The sequence below is a fragment of the Musa acuminata genome, chromosome BXJ1-9 (genome assembly GCF_036884655.1).
Source record: "Musa acuminata AAA Group cultivar baxijiao chromosome BXJ1-9, Cavendish_Baxijiao_AAA, whole genome shotgun sequence".
In the NCBI taxonomy this organism is placed as follows: Eukaryota; Viridiplantae; Streptophyta; class Magnoliopsida; order Zingiberales; family Musaceae; genus Musa; species Musa acuminata.
Window position 1 is genome coordinate 9,692,501 of NC_088335.1, and position 16,608 is coordinate 9,709,108.

Genomic DNA, 16,608 nt, shown 5'->3' on the forward strand with positions numbered 1-16,608 from the left:
GAACTGCAGAAAACTAAGGCCTGCAGCACCTGTTTCAGCCAAAAATGAAAGTAAATGAACCTGACAAAATTCAAAAAATGCATATAGGGAACTTAAATTGGTGTCAACAAGCTTTCTTGATCCTAGTACGTACCGACGTATGCGAAGAAAAGACAATATAGAGCTGCAAAAATCGGTGCAGGAATCGATGCAAAAACTGCTCCAAATTTTCCTGAGTTGGCAAAATGAAAAGGGAAAAGATCAGTCCAGTTGATTTGGTTAGTAATATATAGCGCTTCTGTAAGTCATAAACCCTAACTATTTTAACCGATCTTATATCCTTTGGAAAGTGAAATTAATTGTAGCATGTAATATAGTATATTACCCAGTATAGTGAACATCAAGAAACAAAATGTGAAGAACTAGATGCAATACTGTCATCAATATATCAATATAAATCAACATGTGGTGTATAATTAAGAACTTCTAAAAAAACTTCTCTTTATTATTTTGATGTATTGATTTGACTAATAGGAAATAGCATTAAAAGTTTCTACTCATTTCCTAGCTCATCTGAGGACTAAATTTGCTTCAATTGCTTGTCTTTTACCCTCAGCTCCAACGTAGTATGAAAGTACCATTCACTTTAGTATTCATGCTGAGCAGAGTATCTGACGGGGATCAGTAAGAGACTGTTCATTCAAGAACAAAATTGTATATCGTGCTTGAAAGTAAATATCAAAGAGACCCATTTAACATAGAATGGAAATAAGTGCCTCTGGAAACATCTCATAGAAAATTGATCAATAAGCTAATGTGCAGGAAGCCAGAAACATCATAATACAGACAGCTTACCAAGAATAGAAAAGAAAATCATGAATCCTGCAGATATTTGCACAACCCTTCGGCTGCCAACACGTGTCAAAGCTAGTAAACCAGCATTTTCACTGCAGAAGAATGAAAAATCAGCCTCTTATACAACATAAGAAGGATTCAGCATGTGACAATAAGCCAGTTGATATTAAAATGCGAAACTTTTGACATACACTGATACTGATGACCCATTAACAGTTCCAAATAGTCCATCCAACAAGATACCAATTCCCTGAAGTCAAAAACTTGATCATTACATCAATAACCAAGTGCTAGGTCTAGGGTCGCATGAATTCAGGTAACATAGCAGCTGAATCTCATACCTGCCAACCAATCCCACGACTAAGAACTGATGGAGGCAATGGTGTTGCACTAGCATATCTTGTTACCGCAATGAAAGTACCAGTAGACTGCACAGACATTTATCAGAAAGAACTGAGTTGAGAAACCATATAAGAATGGAATTTGATCAAGAAAATTTATGTTCGTCCGATCACTATGGCTAGACATTTGTAGCCGAAACCAGCATCTTAGTTCAGGAAAAGGAAATATGAGATCCGACCTCAACAAGAGAAACAAATGAAGCAGCCATCATTGCAAAAGCTTCACCAGCATCAAACGTCGGTGCACCCCATTGAAAAGGATATGGAACTCGTATCCTATTCATTATCAGGATGACGATATCAAAAAAATGCAAATATGGTTAGCATAAGAATGAAACAGAAATTAAGCTCACCAGGGAGAGCCACCAACAAGCCCTGACCGATCTGTACGGCAATGTAATTGTGTCTTTGGTGGGGAATGTTTGTATGCTCCTCCCACCGTAAGAAAGTATGCATAAAGCCACACAATTGTAACCGAAAATATGACAGCAAATCGATCAAACACAGGCTTCTCTGAACGTAGGGCATGAGGGATGTACTGTTGGGAATACATAATGCCATTCATCATGATTCTTATGACAAATAGGTCAAGAAAACAATAATGTACAAAAAATGCAATAGCATCAAAAAGGTCAACAGTAAATTCTATGGTCCCATACTCCCATGTGAGAAAAATACCTGTGAGAAAACGACCAAAAGAATTATCTGTGGAAGCCCAATTTCAATGCATTTGGCAACCTGCAATCCAAATATTATCGAGTGAGAGCAAATACTAAGAAGAGCTTGAAGAACAAAAGGTCGCCTAAAGAACAATAGCATGACAAGCTCAATCTGAGAGCAGAATTTGAATAAGTTCATGAAAAGTTGTTACCCCAGGAAAACCAAGCTCATAAAGCCCAAATCCAGCAAGTGCAACCAGAGGAACCGCCGCCAGTGGACTTAAGAATCTGGACAGTCAAATCAAAGAAGGCAAGAGAACATTAATAGCACAAGATCACAGACATTGATGATAACAAAATTGAAATAAGTTAACACTCGCCTAGTTACATTTCGCCAAAGACCACTGAAACCGATAATAATCTGAAGGGTTGAAGCAACAATTAGGGCACCCTGGGTTCCACGCATTATACGCAAAAATTTCTGCATGATGAAAAAAATACAACGAATGATTTCAAAGAATGAGCATAACAAAACACAAAGTTTGGTCTTCTAGTAACCTCATGAGGATCCACAATATCACTGTAACGACCAGCCAAGATGATAGAGATGGTTGGCACAACAAACGTATAAGAACCGCCTATCACTGCCGGCAAGCGTGTGCCAAACAAAGTCTGGAAAAGAGTGTTGATGCCAGCCACAAAGAGCAATGTCTGGACTACCCTGGCTTTCTCATCCTGATGGTATGGAGGACAAGTTCGAAAAAGTAGTACAAAAATAAGAAATGAACGACAACAATCAACAGAAGACAATTCGTAATAATAGAAAGCCAATGAAATCTCTCTACAAAATGATTCACTCTTACATTTCCTCCACCCATTTGAGGAACAAGTGCAGTGGGAATGATAACAGTCGTGCCTAGCATAACCAGAAAATGTTGGAAACCAAGGAGTATGGCTTCAGCTGCAATGCAAAGACCGGCAAATAAATCCCTTTTAGTATATGGTTACGAGACCAAAAACTGTCCGACAATTGAAATGGAAAACCAATTCACAGAATGAAGAACAGAATAAGTGCAATTTCTGCGAAAGAAACATGCTTGACAGATTCATGGATAGCTTATCAGATCATAGACCGGAGAATGTGAGCAAGACAAGGTAATTGTGAGTATGTATCAGGAACAAGTAAACTAGAGGAAGAGTCAGCACATAATCACAGATCAACAAAAGAGTCGCAGTGTCATGGAAACTAGAATAACCAAAGGGCTTCAAACAGTGACAACATTTCCTCTGACAAACCAAAAGCAAGTCGAACATGTTAAGGCAACAACGCATACTTTGAACGAAGAACAAGCTTCCCAACCAAAAAGGAGGGAAAATAATGGAAGGTACAAGAATCCAAAATAACTGAACAAGATCCTTTAGAGCCAAAAAGTTGGGGAAGAACTCACGCCAGGGAGGAGGGCTGGTGATACAGTAGGAAACATTGGGCAACTGATCCTTCACCGGGTGCGGCTGCAACTCGTCCGGCTTCGGCGCAGGCGCCGCTCCTCCACCTCCTGCCATCTACTCTCTTCCTCCTCAAGAACCCACTCCTAGAAAAAGATCCAAGCCAGCACCCGAGAAGCCTCAATCAGCTGTAACTCACACTCCTCCGACTCCACTCCCTACTAAGAAGGATCAAGAAGCCCACCTAAAGACTTTTAAGATATCAAGGTCTACAGCATCAAAGTCCGAACTGCAATCAAGATCAGGAAACCAGGAAGACAGTGGCTAAGACCCAGTAGAGTAGTAGCCTTCCCCAACAGTAGTGTGCAACTCTCCCCACCCACCAAGCCACAAGAAGAGCAAAATGAGTAAATGGCAGCCTCCACAGAGGTCTAATAAAGCAGCCATCCCATACACACCAAACTGTCCCTACACACAGTCTCTCTCTCTCTCTCTCCACCAAAGTATTTCCCATGTATAAATTTAAAATCTTTCCCCCCCTCTCTCTCTCTCTCTCTCTCTCTCTCGCTACTGTGACGTCTGGAATCTTGTGCAAATCTTTTTCTCTCTCTGACCTTTTGATTCTTGCAACTAATTTTTCTTGATTCAACAGTAAACGTGAGTTTTCTTGTTCCTGATACATATAAAGCTGGCTTGGGCAGGAAGGTAGGAAAGCATGCCACTCTAGACAGAGAGGAAAGGCCGTCCTTTGCAGGGTGGATATTTAATGTTAAATGTAAGAGAGAGGAAAGGTTGCAAGCTCTTTAACTGTTTCAGTTCAACTTAAAGGCTTCCTTTCTTTGTCCCCCCTCTCCTCTACCAGGTAGAAATGCACCACCACTGCAATGCCATGATTTCATGCACACCTATGACAGCATAGTGATGGGTGAATTTTTGCATTCGGAAACAGCTTAGAACATCAGCACTTTTTTGCTGTGAAAATCTTCATGATTACTGTTAAAGTTCTCATATAAATAGAGTCATTTCCTAACCATGTATATTTATCAAAGTATGCTGTGAGTTCTAATCTTGTCTCTCTTTATTTATACACTGTCAATCTTAGTCCTACATATGATAAAATCCTAAGAGTTTAAGCTTTTATAGGATTAAAAACATAGTCTCAGCTACATGGTAAAAAAATATTTGAACTGCTAAAATGTGCCACACATGAACTTACAGGAAGATGTCACACAAGATGTCAGTCCACAGAACTTGAGTGACAGCAAGCAAAAAAAAATAGGTTTCAAGAAATCTTATGTCTTAAAGACTTGGAAGAGGACAAATTGGGAAGGTGTGAGTCTCCCAATCATATAAAAGATTCAAAAGATTGATAAAAGTAAGAAATGAAGAACGACAAGATTAAGAAATGTGACATGGAGCCATGGATTGGCTGATCATTGTTTTGGCGATACTGGAGATGACTGTATCAGATCTTAATCTTCGATGCAATTTTTTTTTCTTTCTTTCTTTTCAGAAGGAAGTCTGCTGACAGTCATCAGTTCCAAGGAATAAAAAGACAATTTAGTGGTAAAAGTTGTAGAGAGAGAGAGAGAGGAGAAGAAGACTCCAAAGGCTATCAGAATGGGTTGATAAGCCTGATGAGTCCCTCTCTTTGCTGACAATGACTTGAGGAGAAGCACCTTTTTCTTTTATCTCTTCCCTGTCACCCTACCTAAATGCAGTGTGTATTATGCCCATCACCTTAGATCATGCGCTGTTCACAGTGCCTTTTGCCAGTCCACTACAGATTACGGCATGGATCTTCTCTGCTTAAGTTGCTCGAATGGCTCAGCTATGTTGTCATCCCTAATCTTAGAAGCTTAAATTATTAGGAAAAGAAAAAAATGTCTAAGACCCGAAACTGAAATCATGAACGTCTCCTTGGCATGTAATTACGAACACAAAATGGAGGTGTAAGTTGGCATAATTACAAGGAAAAGGTCACACGGTTCTTATTTCCTTGTCACGTCGGCTTCGCGTCGGTGTGAGGAGTCCATCATTAAGCACATGCGAGTGTTAGGCTTGCTTTCGATTTCATGGTATCGTTCGTGCGACAAGGACTACACGTATTAATGTCATCCCCAAGCCGTGTCGCCTCATCAAACTGCATCAGAAATTGATACGCTGATGCGTTCCGGTGGCCTAATAAATGATGCCAGCGGTACGGCGTACAGATTCGGCTGGTGATGTTGCAGAATGGTAAACATTAAGTATGATTAATTATTATTTTTAGCACTAAATTTAATATAATTTTGAAAGAAAAAAAAATATGTTCATCTCGATCATAAAAAAGAAAAGATAAATTAAAAATGTCGATCTTACTATATCAGCATTATTCTTGAGAATATTCTTGCTATATCAAAGAGGTATTGACTATAAAAAAAATGAATCACGAGATTTGACTTCATATTAATGCCACATTTGGCCGATCCAAATTCTCCTCATGCAAGTTAATATTTTTCGTATATTTGTTTTCTTCCGATAAATGGGTTATGCAACTTACGGTTGCTCGTTATTGATTTGGTGAGTGAGAGCTAAACGATGCTTGTCTGATCTGATTGGGATAACTGTGGGGTGAAATCCATGTGACATTGCTAAACTTAAGCAGCCAAAAGAAAGCTTGGGGTGTTGTTTATTCAAATCTCGTAAAGAGAGGAGGGTTTATCCTTTTTTGAGACTTTGGACTTTTTGTGTTCCCAAAGCTATTTCCAAACCTTACCTCCAACCAACTATTCATGTACACCAATATTTGCACCATTGAACATGTGGAACAGCAAATAGGTTGGGTGCAGTAATTGGACAGACGTGACATGTAAGTAACCAAAGAGTAATCTGACAGCATAGGAAATGAAATCTTACGTTCCATGCAACAAACCAATCAAAACAGATGGTTGGGGCCAACCCGAGTCATGAGATTTGGATGCTAGGTTGGATTCTTGATGGAGTGTGTCTCTTTCAATCGTTCTGTAGCAGAGAATCTTGTGTCAGCAAATTGCAAGGAAGTTGTTTCGTTCGAAGAGAAAGAAAAGCATCTGCTGTCACTGTGATGTTATCAAATCAGCTCTTGTTTTTGGTCACAAACATCATGCTGAAATGTCAACAATTCTCTTTGGCAGAGATGCAATCGATGGGGTGTATCAGAGATCCTGTTTGCTAGTACTCCAATGACTTTGCACCCGTCCGGGTTCTCGAACATGGGCAGAGGAGCTTAAATGCTGGTTCAGATTATTGATGAGAGGGTGCAGGGAGGGTTTTGTTTGCTTGTTCGAGGTGTAATGAAACCAATGGGCAGAGGAACCGTCTCTAAGAAAACTTGTCAAAAGATTGATGAGAAAAGATGAAGGCAACAAAAACATGTTTCAGAGGGTTCCCAGGAAGCAAGTGCAGTTTGATAGCTTTTGACATGCACAGCAATTTTGAAGGTGGATGATATAAATATGCAGATAGCATTCCGGAAGAGTATTACTCTTGAGGACATTTTGTATCCCAAGAAACTAAAGGCCCTTTTTTTTAGTGTGCTAACATTCTCATGGTGCTTCATAGTCACCTATGAAGCTTCAGCAACAACAAATGTGCCGTGAATGCATTTGGTCCCCTGTAAGAAGGACTAGGCTCTCAGACAAAGTAGACATCCATAACAAGGTCATTCCTTCTTGCAAAGAAGACATCCATGCCTCATTTGCAAGTTCGATAAGTTAATTCTTGAGATAATAATTGCAAATGATGCTAAGATGGATTGAAACTCTTTTAAAGACCTTCCTTAGGTGCCCAGTCAGGAAGGTGGAAGAAGATGATCCAGACAAAGGTGTAATTGCTCAGTACCAAGCATAAGCATTCTAGGAGACACACCCTCTCTAGATGAAGTTCAAAAATCCAGCTATTACAACTCATTTTTTTAATGATAAAATAAGCTGTAAATGCCAATAATTTCACAAAGACAAGATGAACTTGATATAGAACCAAGAAACAAGGTTGTTATGATATTCTAACCCAAGGCTTTCAGAAGTCAATCCTACACCCATCCTCGAAAACAAAAGACGAACCATACTAGCCAGGTCCACGAACTTGAAGCCTCTTCCTTTCAAAATCAAGCTGCAGGGTGTACATAAACAAAGAGAAAAAAAAAACCATTAAGTCATGATATATTTCATAAACTAGAGCATTTCACAATGTCAAGTCAAAAATCTTTACCACTTTCTTCACCCGATCGTTGGCAGCTGGGGTTCCTCCGGTAACATTTTCTGGGTGGTATGGGCTGCTGACACGGACTTCATTCATGACCACAATGACAGTCTTGTCCCAGTGGACAGGAAGCCTAACAATGTATAATAAAGATTTTGAAAAAGTACAAAGCAATACATTAAGTGAGCCATAGAACAATCATGTATAATATGCTTCCATACATGTATCCAAAATCAACTTATAATTGTTTCTGGATCCTTTGGGATGTTAGAAGGATATTAACAACTTTTATAATAGCACAAAGTATAAAGACTCGTCACCGCCAAACAATAGTCTCTGAGATTCAGTAATGTAGACATCATATCTTTATATGTAAATCAGTCTATGACCATAACATCAGCTAACAATCATCTAGAAACATCATGCAGCTCAAAATAGTAACATTATTATCATAGTTTGGAGAGACAAAAATGACAACCACACGATTCTTCTACACCAGTAAGAACAAGTATATACTGATTGGGCAAAGAAATCTAGATCAAATATGAGATTATACAAGGGTTTTATATCAAAATTCTAGGAAGAAGTTTGTACGGGTAGAATTTACTTTCTGTGACATGTTTGTTTGTCTATGAGTATATATTTCATGAATAAAAACCAACTGATGAATGAAGTTAAAGAAAACGACATAATGCCCTAATTAAGTGTAAATATTGATGTGGTGTCTCCATATGCCGATTATGATAGTAAAACCTTTTTGTGTGCGGTTATACTTGCATATAGTAGGATATCACTTTAATTTCAGTGGATTCACAGCCTTTCCACTCGCCCTCAACACCAGCAAGGGGACCAAAAGACCTCTCATTAGTCCTACTTAGGCCCAAAGGGAGCTATTGTCAACCCAAAGAGACCTTCTCAGCACCTTGTCCAGCTACCCTTCAGGTTTGACCAGATTGGACACTGTTTGATATGACAACAAGGTCAACTTCTAGCTGGACTAGAACTTAGAAGGCAGTAGTCCAGCTTAGCATCTTCTTATGTAGAGAGCTCTATTCTCACTCTAACTTAACAAGGACTCAACCATTCAAGGAGAAGACAAAGGGAATAAAGCAAAAGACTGAAAGCGCCTTTTAATGTGATGAAATAAGAATCAATATAGCCACATCGATATATTTTCATAATTAGCTTTATTGGCCATTTAGGAGGATCTCAATAAAGAAAAGGTCTGATTAGAATGCAAAAACCTTAAATGGATAGACTTTGAGTGTAGGTTCGACTTTACTTATTTAGACTTGTCTTTTAAGAATTTGAGTATTATCTTTTAGGGAGTTTGTGGGATAATGAGATCAAATTTTCTTCCAATAACTCCTACAAGTGTATCAGCACATAATCCCGATTTCGTCCCATATTTCTTTGAGAGATTGTTGAGAGAGGATGAGGAGATATAACTAGTCTTGTAAGCCCAAAAGCACCATAACTTGAGTTATATTGATAATATCTCTCTCCCCTCCCTTCCCTCTACCATCTTTTGAAGAAGTCTACTCAAAGAAAAATGACATTCAATAGGAGGTGTTAATCCTATTATAGGAGACAAAGAAATTAGATATACAAAAGACATATTAACAGACTGTGTAAGCATGTAATTATGTAAAAGAGAGAAAACTTATGCTTTGATGGCATGGACGAGATGTCCATATGCTAATGTCACTCTCATCGCCCCAATCTAGATGTTAAACATCTCATGCTAGGGTCAAGTTTCAAGGAGATGCAACATAATTGAGAAATACATAGACATGGATATATTCTCTTGTAATAAAAATTCACCAAATATGATTTTATTGGATTATTCACTTAGAAACGTGCCCTTGGAAATCAATATAGCAAAATCCGTCAATAGTCTGTTCAAGATCAGTCCTCTACCAACAAAAAAATTGCAAATATAAAAGATGAGACACCAAAAGCAGCCGTCAAAAAATGAAAAACAAAGAAAGTTGAATGAGTATGTGAAAAAGGATAATGCCACAATTCCATCAGACAATGGTAATTTCACTTTCAAAATGTTCTTTATTTTATTTTACAGATTTTAATTGCTTGACAAACTTTTGCTATGTATAGGCTGCCAAAAAATATATATCTAGTGTTTTTTGGCTAGATTCAGTAATCAAGTCTGATCAACTCACATTCTTAAATTATTGTCCATCTAGTTCTCACAAAAGAACAGATCAAACATTTTTAGTAGCATATACCAAATTGGCAAGAGTTGCAACAAGGACATATCAAGATAAGAAAGCATGTCTCAAGGACAACAGAGTTTAATAGTACCTTCACCACAAACAAAATTTATGTTATTCATTGTTGCCTCAGGCTGACCTACTCTATGTCCAATATGGTAAAGCAGGGCATTCACTCAATTGACAAGGCTTGAATTCCAAAAAGATCTGAGAATTACTAATTATATCAATCACCAATTGAACCAAAAGAAATTTGGATCCCTGTATAATTACCTTCTACTCCTTGATTCATTCCTTCACCATCAAACTTTGTTCAGAAAATTATATACCAAAACCAAGTACCCTGATCAAAATACCGTTTCTTAATTTGCCTACAATGTTTAACAAATGCACCAATTGGTACATGTCCAACATCTAAATGAACCGCTTAGAAAGAATTAGCTTAAATTGCAACACACTATCACAGACTTAGTTGGTTTTGCCTAAATCGTGCGGTACCCTTGTGTGTCCGTCCGCAAAGGGTCAATTTTCTCGAAACCTCTTATGGTACCTTAAGAATTTGCAAAAGAGAAGACGGGTTAGAAGAAACGCTTAACTCGGGATCCCACAAACATACGTTTCAATAAACACTTGATAGACAATGCAATTTACAAACATAGACTTCGCAAGCTTTGAACAATCACGCGACAAACGGTCCAAGGTGAGCTGTGGCCATCATAGTCAAAAGTCCCTACAAGTGCCCACACTACTGTGGAACAAGACAGCAAACCAACTCTAGACACTACCCCGAAGACCCATCCAACCATGTGCCACCTGGGTAGCTCCTGAGTGTTGTGCTGGCTGACACTTCGCACCACTCTGTGGAGATAGAAAATATCAAAATTGTTGCCTGGATGGCATGTTTTTTGGTAGTTTTGCCTCTACGCAATGGCTGCACACAACCTGCATTTATAGGATAAAAACGGCCATAAAAGCCAACCAAAATGAGGCTGCTAAGCCTACTATAAGCCCTTTACATATTGTGCAAAGCATGAACAAAATCGAAAGATACAAACATACACAAACATTACATCGAACACCCTTTGTATAGATCTGTCAGTAACGTTATCCCCCACTTGTTCCTTCGACGTCCTCATCAAAGCCTTTGTAGATGCTGCATCTCCTCGCCTTTGTTAAAACTTCAATCTTCTTATCTAGTTGCAATGCACCTCTTGGCTTCCAACTACTCTTCGTCGCTGTTGTTGAGTAGTCGAATTTTGATCCGCCAATGTTGCCTCAACTCGCCAATGACTCTGACTCTGGTGTAGGGTCAGTTGAGTTGTGCTAATATTTGCTAGTTCCTGCGAATCCCTCAGATGAAGGAAAAAACATTCATTATTGTGCGCCAATGTTTCAAACATCTCGCACCGCTTAAACTAAGTGGATGCTTGTTGGAGCTTTAATGAGCATCGCCTTCGCAAACTTTACCCATTGATTCCTATTTTATTTAGTTATTGCCTCCAAGTAGGTTCGCATCACTTCCGCTTTCAATTGACATTCTGTTGGGAAATGAAGCGGATCATCTACTCTCGAAAGAACTGATCACCATTGGTGAGGATTTAACAATTGTTGTCTTCCATTAAATTTCTTCGAAGGATCTTTGAACATGTGCACAGCTCCTCTTATCAATAAATAATAGAACTAGAATTCTCGATTTCACTCATTCTCCCGAGAGTTGAGAAGGCAAATGTTACTTCACTTCGCTCACCTCCTCGAGGGTTATACTTCATGTATCAAGCTGGTTACTATGGTACTCAGTTTCACTCATTCTCGTAAGAGTTGAGAAAGCAAATGTGACTTTACTTCGCCTACCTCCTCGAGGATTGCACTTTATGTATCAAGCTAGTTACTAGCCTTCGTTTGCTTTTTGCTCACACTTCTGAAGCACCTAAGGTGTTTGCACTTCTTATGTTGAGTTAGCTATTGCAATCACCTCCTCATTGGCATCAAACTTTTGGAATACAAAAAATTTTGCCTTATTAGAGCAAAATTTCACTAAGATTTGGAGTAAGCCTCAAAAAGTTTTAGTCGTCTTTGAGATTATATCATCTTCATTTCCATCACTTACTCCTCGGAGTAGAAAGGATACAACACCACATACTGCTTACTCCGTTCCATGGTCGAGCACTCCTCCATCGACTCGAATTCCCTCACATTAAGCTATCTTAATGAGAAGCCCATCAACACCGATCTTACGAAATTCCTTGACCTCTGCCCTTCAACCTCGTCTCCGTACCTAGAGTTTGCCTTTGCATTCTCCACCTCATCGATCCCTTTTATTTGCTCTCCCTCCATAAGAGCAAGAGATCGATAACTCCACGGAAGTCCCGTCTCTACGGTACCATGACGTTGTCATGCTCATGGCCCTATTATCTATCGTCTCACATATGTCCCTTTCTTCGCGATTGGTAGGTCCGCCTTTATGACACTGTGGCACTCCTCCAAGTCCACCTCTATCCTAACCGACACTTCATTTTGGGTGGCTAAGTCCCTTTGGACTTGTCATCGCTACCCTGCTCCTTTAACCAACTGCTTCAACACCTCTGTGTTCTCCAAGTAGTTTCTCTTGGTCAATGGAAAGACAAACTACAACTCTCATGCATGGCCTCCGCCATCATGTAGCAAGGCTCATGCGATTCTGTTTTCCTTTGCAGTTTTGGTAGCAATGTTCGCTCACTCGGCATTGTCCTCTAACTTGTCGAGCTCCCTCAAGCGAATATGAGCTCTTGAGCAATCCAACTCTCCAACCACTCTGATCATACTTATATGATTAAATCCCCTCAAAGGACTCACTAGTACTTGCACTTGAAATTTTTCTTGGTGGTACACAACCCCTATATGCTGATGCCTAAGGCTTTCATTTGATGCAAAATTTGATGCACACACGGAAGACCCGCTTCTGCTATACCATAACATTCACTCTTTGAATCCATAGCCCTACTTGCAATTGTGTTGCTCATCGAAGTGGAGCACCCAGTAGCTCCCGATCATACCTTCGTATGGTCAAGTCCCTCACGGGAATTCTCATGTGTGTGTTGCATTGCCTCGAACTGTTCCACCACGATCCACTACACCATATTGCCTTATGATGACATCTCCATTGCACTCTGATCATTGTAAGATGAACTTGGACTGTGATCTCTCTATGTGTGGCCTCTGCTAGCACATCGTAGGACTTCCGCCAATTGCGATTATGTTTGCTTATTTAGCAATCGACCTTCGTCCACCCGCTTCCGGGTCACACATGAACGAAGAACTCTAGGACAGTCCGTCGCCCAGTAGCTCTTGAAGTCCACCGACCTCACTAAAATTGGTGTAGCATTGTCTAGATCATGAACCCCTGCCCCTAGCACAATCTATATTGCACACAGCTTCCTTTGCAATAACTTGAATGATAGCACAGCGACATATTCTTCAAGAGTACCCGCCTTTGTGTACTCTTGCCTTGTGCCAAGGTCTTCTGACCCTAACTTCGTCTCTGCAACTTGAGTCACCTTAGTCCCTCCGTCAATTGCTTCATCGAGAAAAAGTGCATGTACCTCGAAGCTCCCTTTGACTTTGGCATCATGCAAGATGAGTCTACTCCATTAGAACGAGGAACCTATGAAAGAACATGATCTCGCTCTCGCTTCTGTAAGAGTTCATATCCTTGATCTCAGTCCAAGGAAATTTCGTGTCTCTGCTCCATGATCCATCTTCTATATTAACTCCCTTCATGCGGCTTGGGCACTTCACCAAGTTCCACCCAAGTTGTTTCGTTCCTCGGTTTGCATTGAGTTGATGGTGACCCTCGCATCCACTATTCCACCGATCAGCCCTCCCTTGAGTCCAATCTTCACATTGGCTCTAAATATGCCTTCGTTTGGTGTTGCCTAGGCTCGCGCCCCCACTCGATCTCACAGTGCATCCGCCAACGCATTACCTCGTACGAGATTATGCGACGACTCCTCGCTGCTTACTCGGTCCATTGAGCTTTATAGAGTTGTCATTTTGAAGTACCCCCTTCAACATGTATGGCCCATTGCACATTATTCTTCCTTTGGAGAACTAGGACTTATCCCTCCTAGATATCTATCCTGTTGAACAACTTTTCTCTTCGCATCCTTCCGTCTAGAAGTTTCAAAGACCACCATCCCCTTGGATTACTCTACCTTGCTGAACAAACTATGCACTATTTCACCACCGCAAGCACACTTGCTAGGTTGTGACTCTTCGCCAATACAACTCTCAGTACGCCCCTCAAGGCCTAGCAACATATTGAATATGCTGCACACTTCAGGTTACTACAAATATATCATTTCCATACCGAAGATAAAGTTTTCATGCTCCATGGCGTTAAGTTTCGATCGTCTTAGGATGACCACCAATAGTTCATTGTCTATATACAAGTCCTTGCATGAGTACTGAATTCTTCGAATTAACGATTCCCCTCACTTCGTGAGCTTTGCACAACTCTTTCGTATGTTAAGCAATCCATCCCACCTTACACGGTCTCATCCTTTGCCAAACGCCCTGCTTGCCTTGAGCACCACCAAGTTTGGTTGTCAACATCGAGCTACAGCTCGAACTTAGTCATGCTAACCTTTGTGAGCTACGTGTTCTTCCCAACTCGCTTGTCCTCGTGGTGCCTCTCGCGCGAAGGATTCATCATTCCTCTAAATGTCAATCTTGGATGCTCGCTCCTCCGAGCGACTCCTTCTCTACAGCTCTACGCCCATTTCTCTCAAACGGTTGCTCATGTTGGCTGCCCTCAATACAACCCTGCTAGGCCCCCCACGTTTGCATGTCAAGTGTTTCTAAGTGTGCTTGTCCCACGTTTAAACCATATGTCACGGACTTAACTGATTTTGCCTAAGTTGTGTGGCACCCTTATATGTCCGTCCGCATATGGTCAACCTCCCTAAAACCTCTTATGATCTCTTAAGGACCTGCAAAAGGAAAGACGGATTAGAGAAAACGTTTAATCCAGGATCCCACAAGTAGACATTTCAACGAACACTTGATAAGCAATGCAAATTACAAACATAAACTTTGAAGCTCTGAAAAATCATGCGACAAAGGGTCCAAGATGGTCCGTCGTTGCCAAAAGTCCTCACAAGTGTCCACATGATACTGCTACAGAACAAGATAGCGAACCAACCCTAGATACTACCCCAAAGGCCCATCTAAGCATGTGTCATCTGGGTAGCTCCTGGGTGTTGTGATAGTTGACACTTTGCACCACTCTACGAAGCTAGAAAACCCTCAAAATGATTGCCTAAATAACTTTTTTTGGGGTAGTTTTGTCTCTGCACGATGATTGCACACAACATACATTTACAGGACTAAAACGACCACAAAAGCCAACTAAAATGAAACTACCAAGCCTATTACAAGCCCTCTACATACTATGCAAAGCATGAATAAAATCAAAAGATACAGATATACACATACATTACATTAAAAGATATAGATATACACATACATTACATCAAACACCTTTTATACAGATTTGTCTGTGACAACACGATTCTAATGCCTATAAGAATGTTATTTGTCTCTTGCACAAAAATGCAATCGATCATATAATTTATAACTCTTATAAAACTCCAATCCAAAGCCCTAAGATGGAATTATGATCGGAATATATAAAAGCTGAATACATTATTCACTGTTCTAACTACAAATATACTATTTAAATTAGGAAATCAAGAAGGGCAAATTGTTCCTCACGTCTTAGACAATGCATCAAAAATGCTTTGAGCCTCGCTGGTGACCCCAACGCCAATCCTCTCAGCTTCAATCTCTGCTTGTCTGTACAACATTCAACAAACCATGATGACACAAAATAATAATAATAATAATAATAATAATAATAATAATAAAGAATGATTCTGCTAAATCAAAAACAATAGATAAGTTTTAGTTTTTGCCGACAGAGCACATTCCTTAAAACAATATATCAAAAGGAAACTTGCCCAAGAATTTGTTCTTCCAAATTTTAATTCTAACTGCCACAGAAAATCTAATGAGCCAACTATTCCAACAAAAGAGCCCCAGAATTCGGCAAAATAATGACCAAATTAAAAAATCCCCTCTCGAAATCCCATCTTTTTCTAGCAATTTGCAAAAGGATCAACTCAGTGCACGAGATGTGAGGTCTGGAGAGGGTCAAAGTAAGCACCCTTACCTCTATATTTAGAGACGCAGATTCCGAACCAATTTGCAAAAGGAAAACCCAAAACCTGCATAAGAAACTGATGGAATGAATACCTCAAAGAGGCCTCTTCCCTAGCCTGGAGGCCGGCGAGATCGATGTAGCACTTGTTGGGGTCAATCGGGTCCTCCGCCTTCCTCAGGTACGTGAAGTCCTGGATGTAGTTGGCCTTCAGAAGCCGAATGTTCCTCCGAGGCCCCGCCTTCGAACTGCCTTCTTGTGTCGACGATCGGTCAAAGAAACGAATCGAAAACAGGGAAACATCAGATAGAAACAAGAAAGACATCGGATTGACGAGAGCAAGAAGGATATGGATGACGAGGATGTTGGAGGGGCGGTCGTAGGCGATGATTTGGCCTTCGATCTCGTCGCCGAGGGTTGTTCTCAGGGAGAGGACGCAGCCAACCGCAAGCTCCTCGCCGTTGCCGCCCTCCATGTGCCTTCTCCTCCTCCCTTCTTCCGAAGTAGCAGATCCCCCGAAACAGGTGCCCTAGATAGAAACAACCCCAAGCGAGACCTGATGCTTCTTTCCCATTACAAACATGCGTACAAGTGACATACACGTAGGTATACACTAATAC

General features: G+C 40.3%; 2 protein-coding genes across 2 annotated transcripts in view; both read right to left on the reverse strand.

The window, feature by feature from the left end:
- Nucleotides 1-3,734, reverse strand: part of LOC135593105 (nucleobase-ascorbate transporter 6-like) — a 4,366-nt gene extending 632 nt beyond the window's left edge. Inside the window, exons 1-14 of the mRNA XM_065082926.1 lie at nt 3,585-3,734; nt 3,343-3,486; nt 2,758-2,855; nt 2,453-2,629; nt 2,275-2,375; nt 2,107-2,182; nt 1,914-1,973; nt 1,589-1,773; nt 1,415-1,511; nt 1,176-1,262; nt 1,026-1,084; nt 835-926; nt 134-211; nt 1-29 (exon numbers count right to left, since the gene is read on the reverse strand). The exon at nt 1-29 is cut by the window's left edge and continues 132 nt beyond it. Of these exons, the coding sequence (XP_064938998.1) occupies nt 1-29; nt 134-211; nt 835-926; nt 1,026-1,084; nt 1,176-1,262; nt 1,415-1,511; nt 1,589-1,773; nt 1,914-1,973; nt 2,107-2,182; nt 2,275-2,375; nt 2,453-2,629; nt 2,758-2,855; nt 3,343-3,457 (1,254 nt within the window). The 5' untranslated portion in view covers nt 3,458-3,486; nt 3,585-3,734. The remainder of the gene's footprint in view (nt 30-133; nt 212-834; nt 927-1,025; nt 1,085-1,175; nt 1,263-1,414; nt 1,512-1,588; nt 1,774-1,913; nt 1,974-2,106; nt 2,183-2,274; nt 2,376-2,452; nt 2,630-2,757; nt 2,856-3,342; nt 3,487-3,584) is intronic.
- A 3,504-nt stretch (nt 3,735-7,238) lies between these two features.
- On the reverse strand, nt 7,239-16,580 carry LOC135593106 (uncharacterized). The gene is made up of 5 exons (XM_065082927.1): nt 16,339-16,580; nt 16,084-16,245; nt 15,544-15,624; nt 7,571-7,694; nt 7,239-7,471 (listed from the first exon to the last, which is right to left on the reverse strand). The coding sequence occupies exons 1-5, from the start codon at nt 16,461-16,463 to the stop codon at nt 7,427-7,429; spliced, it is 537 nt and encodes a 178-aa protein (XP_064938999.1). The 5' UTR covers nt 16,464-16,580; the 3' UTR covers nt 7,239-7,426.
- Nucleotides 16,581-16,608: the final 28 nt, after the last annotated feature.